Raw genomic sequence first — 18,708 nt, forward strand, 5'->3', positions numbered from 1 at the left:
CACACGGTAGATATTACCTCATCTTAATATGAAGAAAGACCGTGGTTTGTTTAAGGAACTTAATCCACCATGCAAGGTATCATTTATTATGATCTACTTAGACATCATGAGATGTCCATCACAATAGAAGGCCATGGTCTTTTTAAGGAACTTAATCCACCATGCAATGTATCATCTATTGTGGTCTGCTTCAAACATCATAAAAATGTCTTGTCACAGTAGATGGCCATGGTTTGTTTAAGGAACTTAATCCACTATGCAAATTATCATCTATCGTGATTTGCCTCAGACATCATGAAGTGTCTTATCACAATAGATGGCCATGGTTTTCTTAAGGAACTTAATCCACCATGCAAGTTATAATCCATCATAATAGAAATTAAGTTATTGCAAGATCATAACCTTTCAATAACTTATGTAAATACAAGTGATAATCATTTGGAAGTCGTCACTTCCTTGTGATGTACATAGGGCCCATATAAAATAACATTTTATTAAAAAATAATTCACTAGTACAATAATCAAATATTCTGAGACTCTTCTCAATAATTACAACATACCAAGTTTTACCTCGACAATGTTCCATTTTCAGAGGCTTGGTGTGGATAGTAAATGATTGTGAACTCCCTCTTAATCCAATATTACATTAATTTTATGGATATTTCTTTAGAGTAAAGAATTCTCCAAATCCAAGTTTGGATTACTGACTTTAGCGAAGGAAGCTTGATGTTTAAGTTTGTCAGGACATGTTGTAGTGTATCCATAGTTGTTGCATCTATAACATTGTACTTTGGATTAGTCTCTATCTCTTGTGCGACTGTTTACTATTAGAGTACTTGCCCCCTCCTTTTTTTTTTAAATTTAGTGGTGAGAATCTGAATATCTTAATTTTTGGATTCATTGCTGATTCCTCCGGATGTTAGATTACACTCTTCTTGAATGCAGTCAGCCTTTAGTCGTTCAAATTTAGGGAGTTTGGAATGAGCACATACTCCTTGTCTAAAACTTTCCCATGAAGTAGGGAGTTCAAAGTTACCATAGTTAACTCCTTACTATCATAGATGTGACCAATCGTTAAGAGTTGGTTTCTTAATTCTGTTATCCTCATAAAGTATGAGGTGATGATTTCTCCTTTATTCATTTTTATATTAGCAAGTTGATTCTTTAGAGTAAGACGCCTACTAGTGTTGTTAATTTCAAACATGTCTTAAGTGCTTTTAGCATGTTATATGTAGAGTCCAAGTTTGTGATAATATGTAGTAAATGATTGTTCACTTCATCCACCAATAACTCCATTGCTCTTGTGTTGTCCTTTTCCCACTGATTCTTTTCGTTGTCTTTCTCAGGTTTAGGAGGACTCACTATAGTTATTAGGTCTTGCTTTTTTAGAACTAGCATCATTCGTAATTTCCAAGCTTCAAAATGTGAAGCGCCTTCAAGCCTGTCTTCAAGTCTCATGCCGTTTACCATCTTGAAATAGTGTAATGATTTTTCAATAATAATTAAAAAAACAATTTGATACTTTTCTTCTGCTCTGATACCATGTTGATTTTTGTGATCAGTTTGATATTTAAAGTTTCAATTCAAATTGTTGAATATATGCAAAAGTTCTAGGTCTTTGTATTAACTTATATAGTGCAAGTAGAGGTCTTTTGAAACAACTTTTATTTAATAAATAAATAAATAAACATGTATGTGTTTTCAACTTATTAATGTGACAAATATCCTCCATCTCCAATCGGTAGTTAAGATCCCATGAAGCAGACTTATTGAGTGATATTTGTTGTTCGATTTTCACCTCTGTTAAATCTGCATACATCTTCATTTAAATAGGGAGTGAAGCATTGTCTTGAGGGACACGTCCACGAATGGACATGTCTCCTACGGGGAGACCTGTCCATTTGTTGACGCGCCTCTCCTCTCCAAACAATACCTCAATCATTATTAGTGTCCAACCTAAGATAAGCTATTATCCTGGATTGGTATAAGACAATACGCTTGTCAAAGCACAGTCAAGGCAGATTTCAATATATGGTGTACGACAAGATCATCTGGGAATTGCGGGAGACACATTTATATTTGTTATTAATAGAAAACAACCAGGCATAAAGAGTTAACTATTTGTTATATATATAAAATTAATTAATTAATTAATTTTATTCTCATAAGTATTAACACTTTAAACAATATGCTAATAACAAAGAATTTACTACTTATTGTAGCTCAAAAATTTATTTACATTTTATGTTTATCCGGTTAAAGCTATAAAACACTAACACAATGGACCGATGATAAAATGCCACATGGCTTACAAGAAATCTGTTGGACTGATTTACTGTCACGCCAGAAGCTCGAACTATCAATGCTTGATATGAGATCTAGATTTAATTTGATCATGTGTGGTGGTTAAGCCATGTCATGAGTCTCCAAGGAGGTTCTGACCACCATTTCAACAATCTCCCCCTCAACATCGGCTAGGCCTTCAACACCCATTGAAGGGAGTCTCGAACCTGTCTCTACCAGCTCTGATAACAATTGTTGGAATCATTTGTTGTTTTACCAAAAGTTTAAACTGTCAATGCCTGATTCAAATGCCAAATTTTATTAACCAAAAGTTTCATCTCCATTGAGAAGACTTATTCGTATTTAATTCCATAACTCTTTTTTAACCAAAAGTTTCATCTCCATTGCAAATATTTCTTCATATGTAATTCCAAAACTCTTTAATCTTGCGACTTTCCTCTTCATTTCTTGGGCTGAAGTTAGAGGGGAAGCTGAAAACGGTAAAAGGCTAGGTCAGAATTCCCAACATAAACTGGAAATGAGGAAACTATTAGTCAGATTTTTGGCTAGGAGTTATAAATGAGCAAAAACCCTTGTCGTTTACTTGAAATTCACTTGGATTTTACATCTTCGTTCAAGAATTTCACTTCGCTGTTCAAACTTTCCTTGATTGAGGATTTTTCATTCTATCCCTTTGAAATAAGAAATCTCATCTCTATCCAAAGATCGTTCATTTTCAATTCCAAACCCTTTTGAGTTTTGCAATTTTCTTACACTTCTTGGTGGGATTTACACACCAAGCTGGAAATATGAAGCACTTGGCTGGAAATTCCATCACATGCTGGAAATGCCTCATAATTCTTGAGCACAAATGAGACTTGGAGTTGGAAATGGGCAAGTTTTATCCTTCTTTCACTTAGACCTACTTGAATTTCTTGCATTTTTCAACTAAGGACTTAGAATTTTTAAATTGTCCTTCACTTAACCATTTAAAATTTGACTCCCCTTTAGCATTTCCAATTTGAATTCGAAGATGAATTGTGATTTCCATTTAGCATTTTTCAGATTTCACATTCAAGACCTTGACTTTAGAGGTAGATTTCCTAAAGGAAATCCTCCTCAAACCCGAATTTTGCAAGTGACATTTGATCACAACTTAGGAATTCCTGACCTAAGATACCCATTCCTTAAGCACTAGGAAAATATGGAACCTGAAAGAGTTGCCAACCTAAGGACACTAAATAAAACACGAAGTTACAAAGTGAAAAAAAAGAGGGGGTTCCCATTTGAAATGGGGCGTGTGTCTGTAGCACAACAAAACCTTAGCTATGGTTTGCAAAATTTGGTAAATTTTCTGTTTTTTCAACAATCTGAAATAAACTCTAGTTTATCTTCTTCCAACAAAAGTAGGTTCAAATCTGCTAGCAAAACCTAGCTCTGGTCTTTCCTAGCCATTGCTCCTGCAAACTAGTAATTTGTGCCAAAAGGCAATAAACAATAGCATCTGGCTTACAAACTGTGGCCATTTTCTTATCCAAGTAGTGGGTATATTAAACCCTTGTCATTGGTTTTAATTGCAGAAAATAACTTGAAATCCAGGTTGCAGTTTTGTAAATTGTAGTCATGACTTCCACCATTGAAAAATGACTAAATCTAATCGTTCCATTGCGAACTTCTTAAATGTTGATGTGAATCACCCAAGTCACCAATTTGATCACGAAAGTTACTTATGATTTGGATTGCAGTTTTGTAAACAAAATTGCACGATTATTATAACCTTGAGTTGGAATTTCTGGTTTTTTGTAATTGTTTTCAACATAGGCCTTGCATTATTTCAAAGGAAAAAAAAACCCCGTGTTTCTTATTTGTAAACATTGCAATTTTTATCATTTTTGGTGCTGCAATCTTTCTTACCAACTGGCTTCATTTTACTTTGTCAAAAATAAAAAAAATCTTCCATGATTTGGAACGATGAATAGCAATATTTCTGATCTGACATTTAAATTGTTACTCTTTAGTTGATAGTCTATATTCCTTGGAAGCATAGTTGGAAAACTCGCCAAATCCAAAAACTCGCCGAGCCCCCCAAAAGTTTAATCGGGAAAAACTCGGCCATTTAAAAAAAAAACTCGAGAAAACTCGGGAACCTAAAAAAACCGCCAAAATTTAATTCAAAATACATTTTTTTGCAAATTTCAATGAGAAGATGCATCTAATGAGTTCATTATAGAGAACACAAAAGAAAGAAGCAGGAGTTTAGATATATATAAATGCATAGTGGGTACAAAATCACATTCTCATGCTGAATGCTGATGGTGGGAAGCATAATAGTAAATAATTTGTGTCAAACTAGAAGTAAAAACATCATTACAATCACATTTTCCTCTTCCTAGCTCTACTAGCATATTGTAACTCTCTATCTTACATAATATATATAGGCTTTTTGCCTTCTGTTTTTAACAAAAAAAAAATAAAATAAAAAAAAAAAAGAGTTTTTCTGAAAAACTCGCCGATTTTTTGCAAAAACTCGGCGATTAGTCGGCGATTTTTCACAAAAACTCGGTGATTTTTTCTTGCGATTAAATTTGGGAAAAACTCGCCAGTCCCAAAAACTCGGCAATTAGTAGAAACTCGCCGATTATTCGGCGATTATGCTAACTATGCTTGGAAGGATGGACAGTAATATATCTCAAATGACATTTATTACAATACTTTTCTTATCTTATCTTTTGTGATCTTTTGTTGGACATTAATAATATTATCTTATCTTATCTAATCATGGTTGATATTTTTTGGGAGGATGAACATAAATATTTCTCATACGACTTTTACTAGGATTCTATGATGATAAAAGAGACTTCTCACATTGATTAAGAACTCCAAAATTTGGTTAGGAGTTTTTCACAAATAATTGCATATTGTTCAAAAACTATCAAACTCATCACTAAGGACTGAATAGTTGGATTTAAAACTACCATAGCAAGGGATTTCAAGTTTTCAACATCTTCTAATTGAAAATGAAAATATTTTTTTGCTTTGAAGTTTGAACAACTACCTCGATCTGATTTATGGATCACTAAACATTTGAATATATAAGTACAGGTCTATATTAAATACCTTTGTGTACATGGGTTGAAAGTGATTTTAATAGTATTACCCCAAGTTTTTGGGATGGGGATGACAAGGGCCAAGGGACGAGTTTCCAGGATGACAATTTTTTGCCAAATTTGGGGACGACAAGGGGACGGCTATATAAAGATTGGGAAATTTTCATATATACATTATAATCATATGAAAACATTTATAAAGCATGTCATTTGAACATCATAGAACCTTAACATACAACATTCAATAGTCTATCTCATTGCTCAAATGCAGAATTATTGTAAATATGCATTTAATATTAAAATAATAACATAAAAAATTCAAATACACCCAAGCACATAATTCGGAGTTCATTGTCAATAGCAACAAGAACAATAACCAACTTTCCAAATTGAAACACACTGTCATTTAATTTTGATACTACACCTAAATCTACACCTCCAACTCATTGTAACTAGGATCATATTAATACAAAAGGTCTACTATACAATTCCGATCATGATATAGGTCTGTTATGGTAAGATGGTGCCTTGATGCAACCTCCAATATTCACCATATCTTCCACAAAGGACCCAAATCAACCCAACACTGATGTATTGCCAGAAAACGAGATAAAGTTGCACGTAGTAGGTCTGTGCACATTTTAAACTTTCCCAACACCTTGCAAGTAGTCTGTTATATGATTATGAACTTGTAGCATGACTAACAACACTCTTAGTTTGATGATTCTTAATGTAATTTTGTCAACTACGTATTAGAGGACCCCAAATAATAGGAATTAACTACCAAACAGTTAAAAGCATGTTAGGGGGAACATGGAAGGAGGGACCCACTTTAAAATTAAAAAAGAAAGAGTATAATAAAAGAGAAATGTGCTTTTGGAGTGATTGCCTATGTCATTGGGGACAACCATCCGTCTTGGGGACTTCCAAGGCACCCCTCTCGCCCCCCAATTTCCAAAGTCCTCGAGTTTTTGGGACATTTCTTTTGAATTTTCGGAAAACGAGACAGGGGCCCGTCCCCAAGTCTTGGAAATGCTTCTGGCCTTGGAATGGGGGTATTTAAACTGGGGACATGTACCCAAGTAACTCTAGATTTTAATGAGATATTAAGTCGCTTTTGTAGATTTCTTGAGGTTCTTCAATATAGCTAGCCTTTTTAATATTTATTGCTATTTTGATGCTTTCTATTTAAAGAGTTGGTATGTGTTTTAACTTGTGCATTCCTATTGCTATTAGGGATCAACCCCCAAGAAACACCTTCCTTTCTTTTTAATATTACCATTTGAATGCACAAGTCACTTTTAAAGATTTGCTTGAGCTTATCTTCTTGGTTTATCCTGCTTATATGTTCTTTCAATATGAACATTCCTCTTTCCTTTGTAGAGATGAGCTTTGAGTTGAAATGATTATCTTTTGTTTCTACTTAGTTGAATTTGATATGAGTATTGATCTGGGTTGTGCATTATATTCTTGTGAAGGATCCTTATATTTTATGCTGGGATGTGCGGAATACAGCTGGCATTTTATACAAGTGAGTTTCTTTATCTGGGACTCAATGAGCAATTCCTTTATATCTAATGTTTGTTTTTTATAAAAGTTTTTACTATTGTGCAATTGCCAATTCCTTTAGATCTAATGTTCATTTGTCGTTATAAGAGTTTATATTAGTGCAAGTGCATGTGTATGATTTTTTTTTTATGTTTATTAATCAGATTTAAATGTTGGATTTATCTGTACGTATGAGAAACTAAAGCATTTCTGTGAACATCTTTGCTCTTTCAAGCAGTGCTTGAATTTTTTGGGACCGTTCATTAATCATATTTAAATGTTGGAATTATATATACATACAAGAAACTAATCTGGTACCTTGAAAATTCTAGCATGTTATATTGTTGTGAGAAAAATGGCCACATTTACAAGTGCTATGAAATGAATATTATTTATTTGGGATTCCAGGTTATACAGGTCTGCAGAAAATACTAATCAGCGGATAGCCTTTGACATTGAACCTTATGGTCGACATCTGGGCACTGGTGGACAGGTCAGTTCAGTTATTTCCATTTAGGTTGTTTATTTTCAACTTCGTTGATATCAGGTGCTTATAATTTGAATCTTAATTTGAAACATCTTGTAAATTTTCTTCCTTTGCTGATAGGATGGCAGAGTAAATTTGTATGACTTACAAACAGGGGACTGGGTGTCAAACTTCCAAGCTTCTTTAGGCAAGTTTTCCAGGGATTGGAAGAGGATTTTTGTTTTGCATATCTAGTTATCTGCGATATTGACGGTTATCTTTATAAGAATGTCTACATTACAGTTAAAATAGAATAGATACACTTTTACTAATTCCCTTTTTCGCTTTTCAACTTCTCTTATTCAGACACTGTGAACGGATTTTGTTTCCATCCAAACCTTCCTCTAGCAGTTTCATCATCTGGGCATCGGAGATTTTGCATGCCAGAGGACGATGAAGAGCATTTAGATTTACATGGTAAGAATGATTTTATTTCAGGTTTTTTTCAAATTATGCAATTTCTTCCCTTGCCTGTTAATTGTTTTCCCATTGTTTCCAATTCCTCTTATAGCTATCTTCGCCACTTGTAATAACCACCCCTGATTTTTTTGAAATATGTGATGCAAAATTTAAAACTAATGAACAGTAACTTGCTGATTTTTAGCTTCAGATTACATGCATGATAATAAACCAACATAGTAGAGAGATGCATATTTTGGATTCAATTGTGTTGCATATTTTTGCATCAACATTTTGAATCACACTTAGTGATCCATCATCAGGATGTGAAGAGCTAGAGGAGATAAATGATTAGTTAGTTGCCACAAGGTCAACCAAGAGACATCATAAATACCACTCTACTTCTTGTATATGTGATTAGAGTTCCTGCAATACAAGAGTTGAGATGCACTCTTGGTAACAACTTGACTTTGGAAGGTGTAATTGGTAGATTTACTGCTTTTGAGATGTCCAATTTTGATAACTGCTACCATTGAATTTGCTTATAAGTCACAATTGGTTCTTAGCAAAAGAAAAGAAAAACATGTGAAGAGTGATAGTGACACTTCTGATGATGAGCGTCATGAACTTGAAGCACTTATTGTAAAAAGATTTGGAAGAGGCAGAGCTAAATACTAAGGTAAATAACCTATAATTTTTTCTTTCATGCAACAAGGTTGGTCATATTGCTGCAAGGTGTCTCGACAGAGAAGACAAGGATGAGAGAAAGGAAAGGAAGTACAAAGGAAGGAGAGATGACCGAGACTACAAGAAGAACAAGGATGACAAAGGTAAGAAATCTTGTTACATTACTGAAGAAGAAATTGACACTGTGTCTGAAAGTAATGATGATGAAGTTGTCTATGTTGCTATGAAAGAAGATTTTGATGAAGATGAGAAAACTGGTTTAATTTTTTATGTGAACAAAAGTGATAGATGGATAATTGATAGTGGTTGCTCTAATTATATGAGTGGTGATAGAAATAAATTTGAGGACATTGGACCATACAAGGATGGCTGTGTTAAACTCGGTAATGATATTCCATGTATTGTGAAAGGTAAAGGTACAATTCAATTGATTGACAAAATCAAGTGTGACAATGTTTACTGGGTGGAAGGACTTAACTATAATCTGTTGAGTGTTTCACAGTTAAACAAATTAGGGTACAAAGTTGAATTCCATTTTAGAAAGACCAAGATATATGATGCTGATGGAAAGCTGATTGGAAGTGGTGATCAGACAAGAGCTAACTTGTTCTCTCTAGATTTATCTAATGAGACATGTTTGTTTGCACAACAAGAAGATGTTTGGTTATGACAACAAAAGGTTATGTCATGTAAACTTTGATAATTTGGTGAACATTAGTAAAATGAAGAAAGTAAGAGGGTTGCCAAAACTAAAGAAGCCTGACAATGCAATGTGTAAACAATGTCAATTGGGAAAAAAATGACCAAGTGTAGTTTCACGAGCAAAACATACACATCTAGTGATATTTTGGAATTGGTTCATACTAACCTATGTGGACCTATTGATGTTCAAAGTTATTGTGGAGATAAGTATTTCATTCTATTTGTTGATGATTACTTTAGGATGATGACTGCGATGTTTCTCAAAGCTAAATTTGATGTTTTTCAATTATTTAAGTGGTATTTATCCAAAGTTGAAAAAGAAACGGGAAGAGTCTGAAGTGTTTGAGATCTGACAGAGGTGGTGAATTCATTTCCAATGAGTTCAACACATACTGTAATGACAGAGGAATTAAAAGACAAATGTCAGTACCAAGGACCCCTTCTCAGAATGGGATAGCTGAAAGGAGAAATAGATCAATAATGAACTGTGCTAGAACTTTGATGATAGAGAAGAATGTATCACAAAAATATTGGAGAGAAGCTATCAATACTGCTATCTATACCTTAAATAGAGTACAAGTCAAGAAAGGTACAAATGCTACACCTTTTGAACTATGGTATGGTTATGCTCCTAATGTGAAATATTTTATAATCTTTGGAAGCAAATGCTACATGCTTAAAGATAATAGGAATGGAAAACTTGATGCTAAGAGTGATAATGGTATATTCCTAGGATATTCAACCAAGAGTAAAGTTTACAAGTGTTTAAACTCTAACATTAACAAAGTTGTGGAAAGTACAAATGTGAAAGTTGATGAATTTGCAGAAAGAAATGATGTTGAATGTAAGAAAGAACGTGAAGATTATAGTACATTTATATATGTGGATGATGGTGCTCCCAACACTCCTAATGACCAAGAAAACAAAGTTGCAGTTTCCCACAAGATAGGGGATGCTGAGGTGCAACAACAGGTTGTCGAGCAGCAGACAATGGGTCTTGAGCAACAGGCAAAAGATACTGAGCCACAAATAGATAATGCTGACCATTAGATAGACAATGCCGAGCATGTTTAAACTAGAACCACAACCTGAACAAGAAAGAGATAGTGAGCCTGAGATTATTTTTCAAGATGAACATGCTGAAGAACAAAGAAGAAGACCACCTGTGCTTGCTATGTATGTAAGAGGACATCATAAACTTGAACAAATAATTAGAGATGCATAATCTAGTGTTATCACAAGGAAGAGACTCATAAGTGATATATGCTTACTTTGTGAATTTGAGCCCAAATCAGTGAAGGATGCTCTAGACAATGAAGATTGGATCCATGCAATGAATGAAGAAATTGAACAATTTGAGAATAACACTTGGACCCCAGTACCTAGACCAAAAGACAAAAATGTTATTGGAACAAAGTGGGTTTTCAGGGAATAAGCTAAATGAAAAAGGTGAAGCCACAAGAAATAAGGCTAGATTGGCATGCACATGACATGCTCAAGGAGTTGATTATGGAGAAACTTTTTCTCCTATCGCAAGACTGGAAGGAGTCAGAACACTGCTTGCATATTTAGCCTACAAAAACTTTAAGGTATATCAAATGGATGTCAAATCCACATTTCTGAATGGTATACTTGAGGAAAAAGTGTACATAGATTTGTTTGAAGGATTTGTGGACCTAGAGAAGAACATGGTATGTAAACTAAACAAAGCTCTATATGGATTGAAACAAGTTCCAAGAGCATGGTATGAAAGACTACACAATTACTTGGTGAAGATTGGTTTTGAAAGGACAAATGATAACAGTAATCTACTCTTGAAAATTGGTAAAAACAATGAGGTACTGCTATTTGAAATCTTAGTCGATTTCATTTTATTTAGAGGAAAAGAAGCATTATGCAAATCATTTGTTGATGAAATGAAGAAGGAATTTGAAATGTCAATGTTTGGTGAAATCAAATTCTTTGTTGGATTACAAGTATATCAAATGAAATCTGGTATTTTCATTACTCAGCCCAAATATATCAAGGAGATAATAAAAACCTTTGGAATGAAAGAATCAAGACTAGTGTTCACACCTATGTCTATAGGACATAAGTTATCTAAAAGTGATGAATTAGTTGATGTGAACCAAACACTATGCAAATCAATGATTGAAAAATTGTAATATGTTGTTCATAGTAGACCTAATATTGCATTAGCTATTGGGATAGTTGCTAGATTTTCAACAAATCCTAAGGAGAATCATATGATGGCAGTGAAAAGGAAATTGAGATATCTAAAATGTACAAAAGACTATGGATTGTATTACAAGAGGAATGATAGATCTGAACTGAAGGTATTCACTAACTAAATGCAGGAAATATTGATGACAAAAAAAACACTAGTGGAGGTACATTCTTTCTAGGAAAGAGATTGGTGTCATGGACAAGCAAGAAATATAACTGTATTTCCCAATCAACAACAGTGGCCAAGTATGTGGCAGCTACAATGGACTGTTGAACCATTATGTGGATCAAGCAATTGTTGAAAGGAATGAAGGAAAAAATTATAGATCCAGGGGTTATTTATTTTGATAGCACAAGTGCTATCAACATATCAAAAAATCTTGTGATGCACACAAAAACTAAGCACCTTGCTATCAATTATCAGTACTTGAGAGAACTAGTTCAAGACAAAGAAGTGAAGTTAGAATATGTACACGCCAAAGAACAAATTGCTGACATATTCACTAAAGCCTTACCTAAACATGCTCATGAATATCTTAGAGGTAAACTGGGGGTGATAAACCTAAGCAAACCTACTTAAGCTACGTGCTAATCAGAATACCTTACACATTGATGTAGACAATTCTACTTTAGGAGGTGCCTAGGGTAGTCGAGTAAAGTAAAGAACAACAAAATGTATCAGTCATATACAAATGACAGAATTCAGCCCTGACACGTACTTATTTACATAATCAAGACTTATGAAGGACATAAAGCCAAGAAAGATAGTGTCTTTGGCATTGTTGTCAAAGAGGGAGAGATACATGATGAAAGAGGGAGACTATGTATGTATGAGAGAGAGATTTGAATAGAGGGTTGAGCGCATAACTCAGAGGGAGTTTTTGAAATAGTATTATTGGTTACTCATGGAAGTGAAATTTTGGATTGCATGGTAACAAAGAGGGAGATTGTATTCCTAAAGAGAAAATATTTGAGGTGTGAGGTGTTGCCATCAATGCCAAAAAGGGAGATTGTTGGAAACTACAATTGAAACAATTATTATGTCGTCAATGATGTCAAATCTACTTGTAAGACATGTTGCTATCTAATCTAAATGTCATATCTATTTGATTGATGAAGAGAATTTGAGAATTTTCTCATAGTCATAACAAAAGCACCTAGAGAAGGGTAGTCAAGTAAAGTAAAGAAGAACAACATAAAAGATCAGTCATATACTGATGACAAAATTCAGCCCTGACAGGTACTTATCTACATAATCAAGACGTATGAAGGACATAAAGCCAAGAAAGATAGTGCTTTTGGCATTGTTGTCAAAGAGGGAGAGATACATGATGAAAGAGGGAGAGTATGTATGTATGAGGGAGAGATTTGAATAGAGGTTTGAGCGCAGAACTCAGAGTTTTTGAAATAGTACTATTGGTTACTCATGGAAGTGAAATCTTTTGGATTGCATGGTAACAAAGAGTGAGATTGTATTCCTAAAGAGAAAATATTTGAGGTGTGAGGTCTTGCCATCAATGCCAAAGAGGGAGATTGTTGGAAAAAACTACAATTGAAACAATTGTTATATTGTCATCGATGTCAAATCTATTGATGAGACATGTTGCTATCTAATGTAAATGTCATATCTATTTGATTGATAAAGAGGATTTGAGAAGTTGCTCATAATGAAAGCACCTGGAGAAAGGTTGAGTTATGAAAAGGAAGCTACAATGGATGTTTGATTAGTTAGACTTTGAATAGATAATTGGATTGTTTACATTATGAAGACATGAGAAAATATTGATAGTTTGCTTAAGCCTGACCAAGGAATACAACAAAAGATTAAGGAACTTGAAGTTCATGCCGAGTGATGCTAGTGTTGACCGAGCGCCAGTCAAAGTTGAGTGAAATTTCTTTGACTAAGCATTAGTATTTATCGAGTGATCTAGTGATGACCGAGCGTCAGAACCCAGTGTAAGTGCTGAGCAAGTAAATTAGTGATGATCGAGTGTTAGAACTTAGTGTTGGCCGAGAAACAATATTTTGAATGTGTATGAGAAATCGTGATTTTCATTTGACTCAGTTGATTTCTTGGGATATGGAAAGCGTGTTGAAGATAAGATTGATGAGTTGGATCATTTAATTAAAGGTGAGGATTAGGTAAGATAGCTAATGAACAAATTTGATGAGAAGTTTCTAGAAAAGAAAGAGATGAACAAAATAGTGATTAGATACAATGAATCTGTGTGATCAGATCGCAAACCCTAAGATCTACAATGATTGTAAGAAACGACAAAGGACTAGAATTACCTATTTAAGGAGGCACAAAGACGAAGTTTAGAAGAGAGAGTGTAAGCGTGAATGAGATATGCGAGGAAGAGAGAAAAACAGAGAAGCTGTGCGTGTTTGAGGGATTTCCAGTGAGATGGAAATAGCTGTTGAGGTTGATAAGCTAATCTAAGTAGAAGGCTTATGTTTGTTGTGAAGAGAAGGGTGAATGCTTGAAGGATTGCGAAGCAAATCAAGGACAGAGGTGACATGGAAGGCTTATTAGAGAATCAGCTCATGAACTGAACAAATATCTGAAACTGCAAAGTGAGCTGTAATCACATAGATCAAACCCTACTATTTTCTTTGTAATCATTGTAAATAGTTTGTATTGAAATCCTTATAATCAAATTGACCTAACAGTTATTAAGGACTTGATAGTTTGTGTAAATCCTTTAATATGGTGACATTCTAATAGAATGTTTTAAGGTCCTCTGACAAAGTCACTCCTAACAGGGTGATTAATTCTTCTAACCAGGTCACATTTAACAGTGCGTATTGTAACCTTTAACAGAGTTGGGTCTTAACAGAGCTCATTTCAAAAGAGTGAAAATGTGGTGACATGTTGTTGGTGGTTTTTCCCAATTTGGATTTCCACGTTAAATCCTAGTGTCAAACTTGTGATGAATGTTTTATGGCGTTTTACATTTCAAGTGTTACACTTCACAAGTCTGTTATATTAGGATAGTGAACTACTAGTTAATATTGTTATCCAGATTTCAGTAGAGACCGAGTTACAACAGGATAAGCAAGACAATGTTTAAGTGTTTGATTGTTCAAATGGTACTTATGGACCTTGAGTAACTGATTCAGCTGGGTAAAGAGACATGTCTTTTGGAAGTTTGAACTCACATATAAATATGGGATGAAATGCTTACATTAAATCATCCAATGAAGCAGATACAACATTATCAGCAGAAGCAGATCGAGTATTATCAGCAGAAGCAGATCAAACATAATTAGCAGAAGCAAATCGAACAAAATAAGGAGCAGGAGATCCATTGAATATAGCAGTTCAGCAGATACATATTGTATATATCACATATCTGATCTGAATGTTTGTATTCATTCTCCTTCCTTGTGATTAGACAAAGATGCATTCAAATTCCTATGATTTGAACAATGAAGTTAAAGATACATTGCTGGGTTTTTCACATCCAAAGGGAGGTTTTCCCAGGATAAAATTGTGTTACTGTGTTGCATCTTTTATTTACTTTCAGTCTGATTGCTAAACTTAACAGCCTCTACTACATGGTACATGCCCATATGTAGCATTGCACATTTTTCATACCTTAGGAAACTTTTCAAGTTTTTTCTTCATCACTTGTCCGTCAGTCGTCGTTATCATCATTTTTATTTGAAAGCATTGACAATGTAACATACAAAGCTATGAATGAAAGATGATGAAACAATCTAGAAAAGGATGATAAGACTTAACTGCTTGATTTTGATCAAAAGGCTGGGATTAAGATTGAAATTTGGACATATACAGAATTTTTTTATACGGGCACAAGATGCATGTGTGTTGAATGAAGCTCTAGCTTTTGTTAATAAACAGGTTGGAAATATATTGGGTTCTTCTGCAGTATTGCAAGTGAGAAATAATTATGATTTTTCCATACTTTGGAAGTTGCTTGCCAATTAACAGGTTAACATCTTTTTACCAAGCTTGATAAAGAATCCGCACTTAATTTACATACATTGGTGCTACCTGAAAGAAGCCATACTACATCGCAAAGGTAGGCACCTAACAGCTTCATTTGGAAATTGAAGTTTCAATTTGGATGGCTTGTCTTCCAGATAACGAAACTAAGGATGTAGCAGCAGCGAGCACATAAAGTATGCTAGGATTAATGTTCACTTGCATGTGTAAGCGTCCAACTTGTTTCATGTGGTTTTATTATTTTTTTTTTCCATTTATTATCAACTGTTATTGTATATGTCTGCAGTGACTCACTCTGACATATTATATTAATCATATAGCATATCTGCATTAACTCAATTTCACATTTCGTGCTTATTTTATGAAATTTATCTTGTAAGTTGTAATTCTTTGTGCTTTCATTCATGTTATGTGTTGGTAAACGTCTAATGGTATCAGTTATTTACCATTCCATGTTTTATGAAAATAAGGCACTAGATGCATTGGAGTGAGGTTTGGGTTCCATACTCTAAAGCCTGAGCCATTAATGTTTGATTTTCTAAGCTTGTGAGGCATTATTAAATTGTGTGATAATTATTTATATGCGTCTTTACATTTGTTCTTAGTAACTAATACCATTCACTTAGTTCTGGAGGAAAATTCCTTTTCATTTCTATACATTCCAAAGTGTTTCATACATAGAAAATATCTTTCTGTTCCTTTTTTATATCCTGATGTTGGAACAGGGTTTTGAAAGGGATAGTTTGCCAATATAGTTTAAGCGTATCTAATTATTAATGTCATTTCTTGATTTTCGTTTCTTTGCAGTTGAGGAGAACTGTGCTTCAGTTTGGAATTTCTCATGCAACTGGGTTGGATATGGCTCTGATGGTAATAACCATGATAATGGTAAAGTTGACACTTCAACTGATGCATGTATTGAAGGCAAGAGCAGAGATTCGGAGCCAGTAGAGATGGAGAATGTTATTCAAGTCTTGGATTGATCCCCATAATGCTAGGGAATAGGAGCAATTTATAAGCATTATTTATGCATGAACATCACCGTAATAGCATATTGAGTATTCATTTCCATTTAAAAAAAATAATATTCTTTCATAAAGAGGACACTATCAGTTTATGTTAGTATTCATCACCCATGGACCAGAATGATTGTATAGGAACAATTTGTCCGTTATTTTCTGTTATTGTATTGACGAGTTATAAGCACCAGGAGTATATTTTTACATAAAGTATTTAGAAACGTGGACCTTACAACCCAACAAGCCAAATTATGATTCAGATTTGCTAACAAATCAAAAACAAAATCATACAGATTATTTAGCTGGGGTATAGTCAGATTTTACATATTGCTAATCTTTATACTACAGGAAAGCCTTGAGGGTGACTATGGGTGTACTTATATGCATGCATACATAGTCATATGGTATACATACAGACATATTTTTTAACTGACTACCAATGTCCCAGAAGATGAATGCCTGTAATTGTAGTTTTCATTACATGAATTGAAATAGTAGTTACTTTTGGAATCTTTTGTAGCAGTTGATCAAATCCTGAAAACAACAGCAATTGTACATATCAGATTATCCATATTACCTTTAGATGATAAATATCTTAAGAGATATTTGTCAATATATGAAGAAGCATTAATTTAAAAATGTTTATTAAAGTCTGTCAACTACATTTGAATGTCTTGCTCATGATAATATGCTAGTGATTGCATCTAGCAAAACTTGACTATCAAAGAAATAATCAAATTTCTCTGTTTTTATGAAACACATTTAAGTCTCTTCATCAATACCCTGGATTTTGAATTGTATTTATTGAAGAGGACTTTGTGAATTATATTTTAAAATTTAACATCATTGTTTCTTCATTCTGCAATTTGTTTAACTCAGCTATAACTCTCATAATTTGTTCTCCAACTTCTTCAAAATTTTTAGCCCAGCTGAAACTAGTATGTTGTTGGAGTTTGCATTGAAGCATATATTCATAGTCCCATTCTAAGAAACTTTTATGACCTTATCATTGCTCACCACATTTTTGCACTGTCAACTTTCAACAGATAAGTTGTGTTTAGGTATACAAAGTTCCTTTAGCATTTATCCTTTGACAAATGTTCATAACTTACCAATTGTTACATAAATTGGTACAAGTGCGGAGGTTGTTGAAAAATGTTTCTGGAGGATAGCTTTATGCCTATGAATTTCATTTGCTTGAAAGTCTAAAGCCTTTTCAACAATTTTCTTTTGTACATTGCATGCACATTCCATGTGAGCTCCTTTTGAGGAACTATGTTAGAAAATTCACATGCCTTGTCCATTCCTTGGACATTTTGAGCATCTATTATTATGGTATTCCATGAGATAGCTCTCTAAAGCATTATGTTATGTAGTTCACATGCCTGGTTTATGTTTCCTTAGTTTGCATACATGGAAGTAACATATGCCTTGTCTATCCTTCCACATTTTGCATATATGTTTACATGAACAATTACAAGACACACTAAGTGACAAAATTCTTCTATCCTTCATCTATAATCAACATTCCACCACCCATTGAGGTGGGTTTCTAGGATGAGGTGACAAATGGTCTAAGTTTGGGGACGATGGGGGGATGACAACAAGGGAAGGTGTGTTGTATATGCTATATACAATACATATAATACTTGAAATGCTAGTTGCAAAAGATGTATGAGAAGTAAAATTCCAAAATTGCAAATTGGATGTTGAAAATCAATAGAACAAAGAATAGGTGCTATACAGAATTTTGATTTGACAAATGAAATTGTTGAATCACTGGATGTACGATCTGTAGTATATCAAAAATATCATGAAGGTGGTTACAATGAGTAGCATAATATCAAAATTGTAGTTCCTAAAATTTTTGTGTGATCGGATTGAGATAATAACTTCTATGATGCTTACTGAAGATGATCTTTGTGATTCAAACTTGTATGAAGTAATGTCAATTATATAAATATAATTCTGAAATGTTTTTGTCTCTGCAAGTGTTCATATAAGGTAGAATTGCTTAAAGGAGTAGATTGTATATAATTTGTGTCCTTTAACCACAACCACACCCTATACAATACTATAACCAAAGGGCATGCCCCTTGAAGGGACATGACTCTATCTAGGTCGGCTCACAACTACATTCTCATAATTGATGCTCAAAGGAGGTATCGGTTAGTAAACAAATTTAATAAGATTAGTTAAGGTTAATACTAAAATACAATCATGTCAAGAAGTCGTCGA

General features: G+C 33.9%; 1 protein-coding gene across 2 annotated transcripts in view; it reads left to right on the forward strand.

The window, feature by feature from the left end:
• LOC149534239 (Transducin/WD40 repeat-like superfamily protein) overlaps window positions 1-16,980 on the forward strand; it is a 100,352-nt gene extending 83,372 nt beyond the window's left edge. The window contains exons 10-14 of one of the 2 annotated variants that reach the window (XM_089803931.1): window positions 6,869-6,921; window positions 7,347-7,431; window positions 7,546-7,612; window positions 7,771-7,881; window positions 16,259-16,980. In XM_089803931.1, coding sequence (XP_089660057.1) covers window positions 6,869-6,921; window positions 7,347-7,431; window positions 7,546-7,612; window positions 7,771-7,881; window positions 16,259-16,434 — 492 coding nt within the window. In that variant the 3' untranslated portion in view covers window positions 16,435-16,980. Of the gene's footprint in view, window positions 1-6,868; window positions 6,922-7,346; window positions 7,432-7,545; window positions 7,613-7,770; window positions 7,882-15,588; window positions 15,663-16,258 lie in introns of those variants that run through there. The other variant, XM_089803932.1, reaches the window with a different exon arrangement.
• The last annotated feature ends 1,728 nt before the right edge of the window (window positions 16,981-18,708 follow it).

This window comes from Cupressus sempervirens, chromosome 10 (assembly GCF_028749045.1).
Source record: "Cupressus sempervirens isolate cs-2001-9-10 chromosome 10, ASM2874904v1, whole genome shotgun sequence".
Lineage (NCBI taxonomy): Eukaryota > Viridiplantae > Streptophyta > Pinopsida > Cupressales > Cupressaceae > Cupressus > Cupressus sempervirens.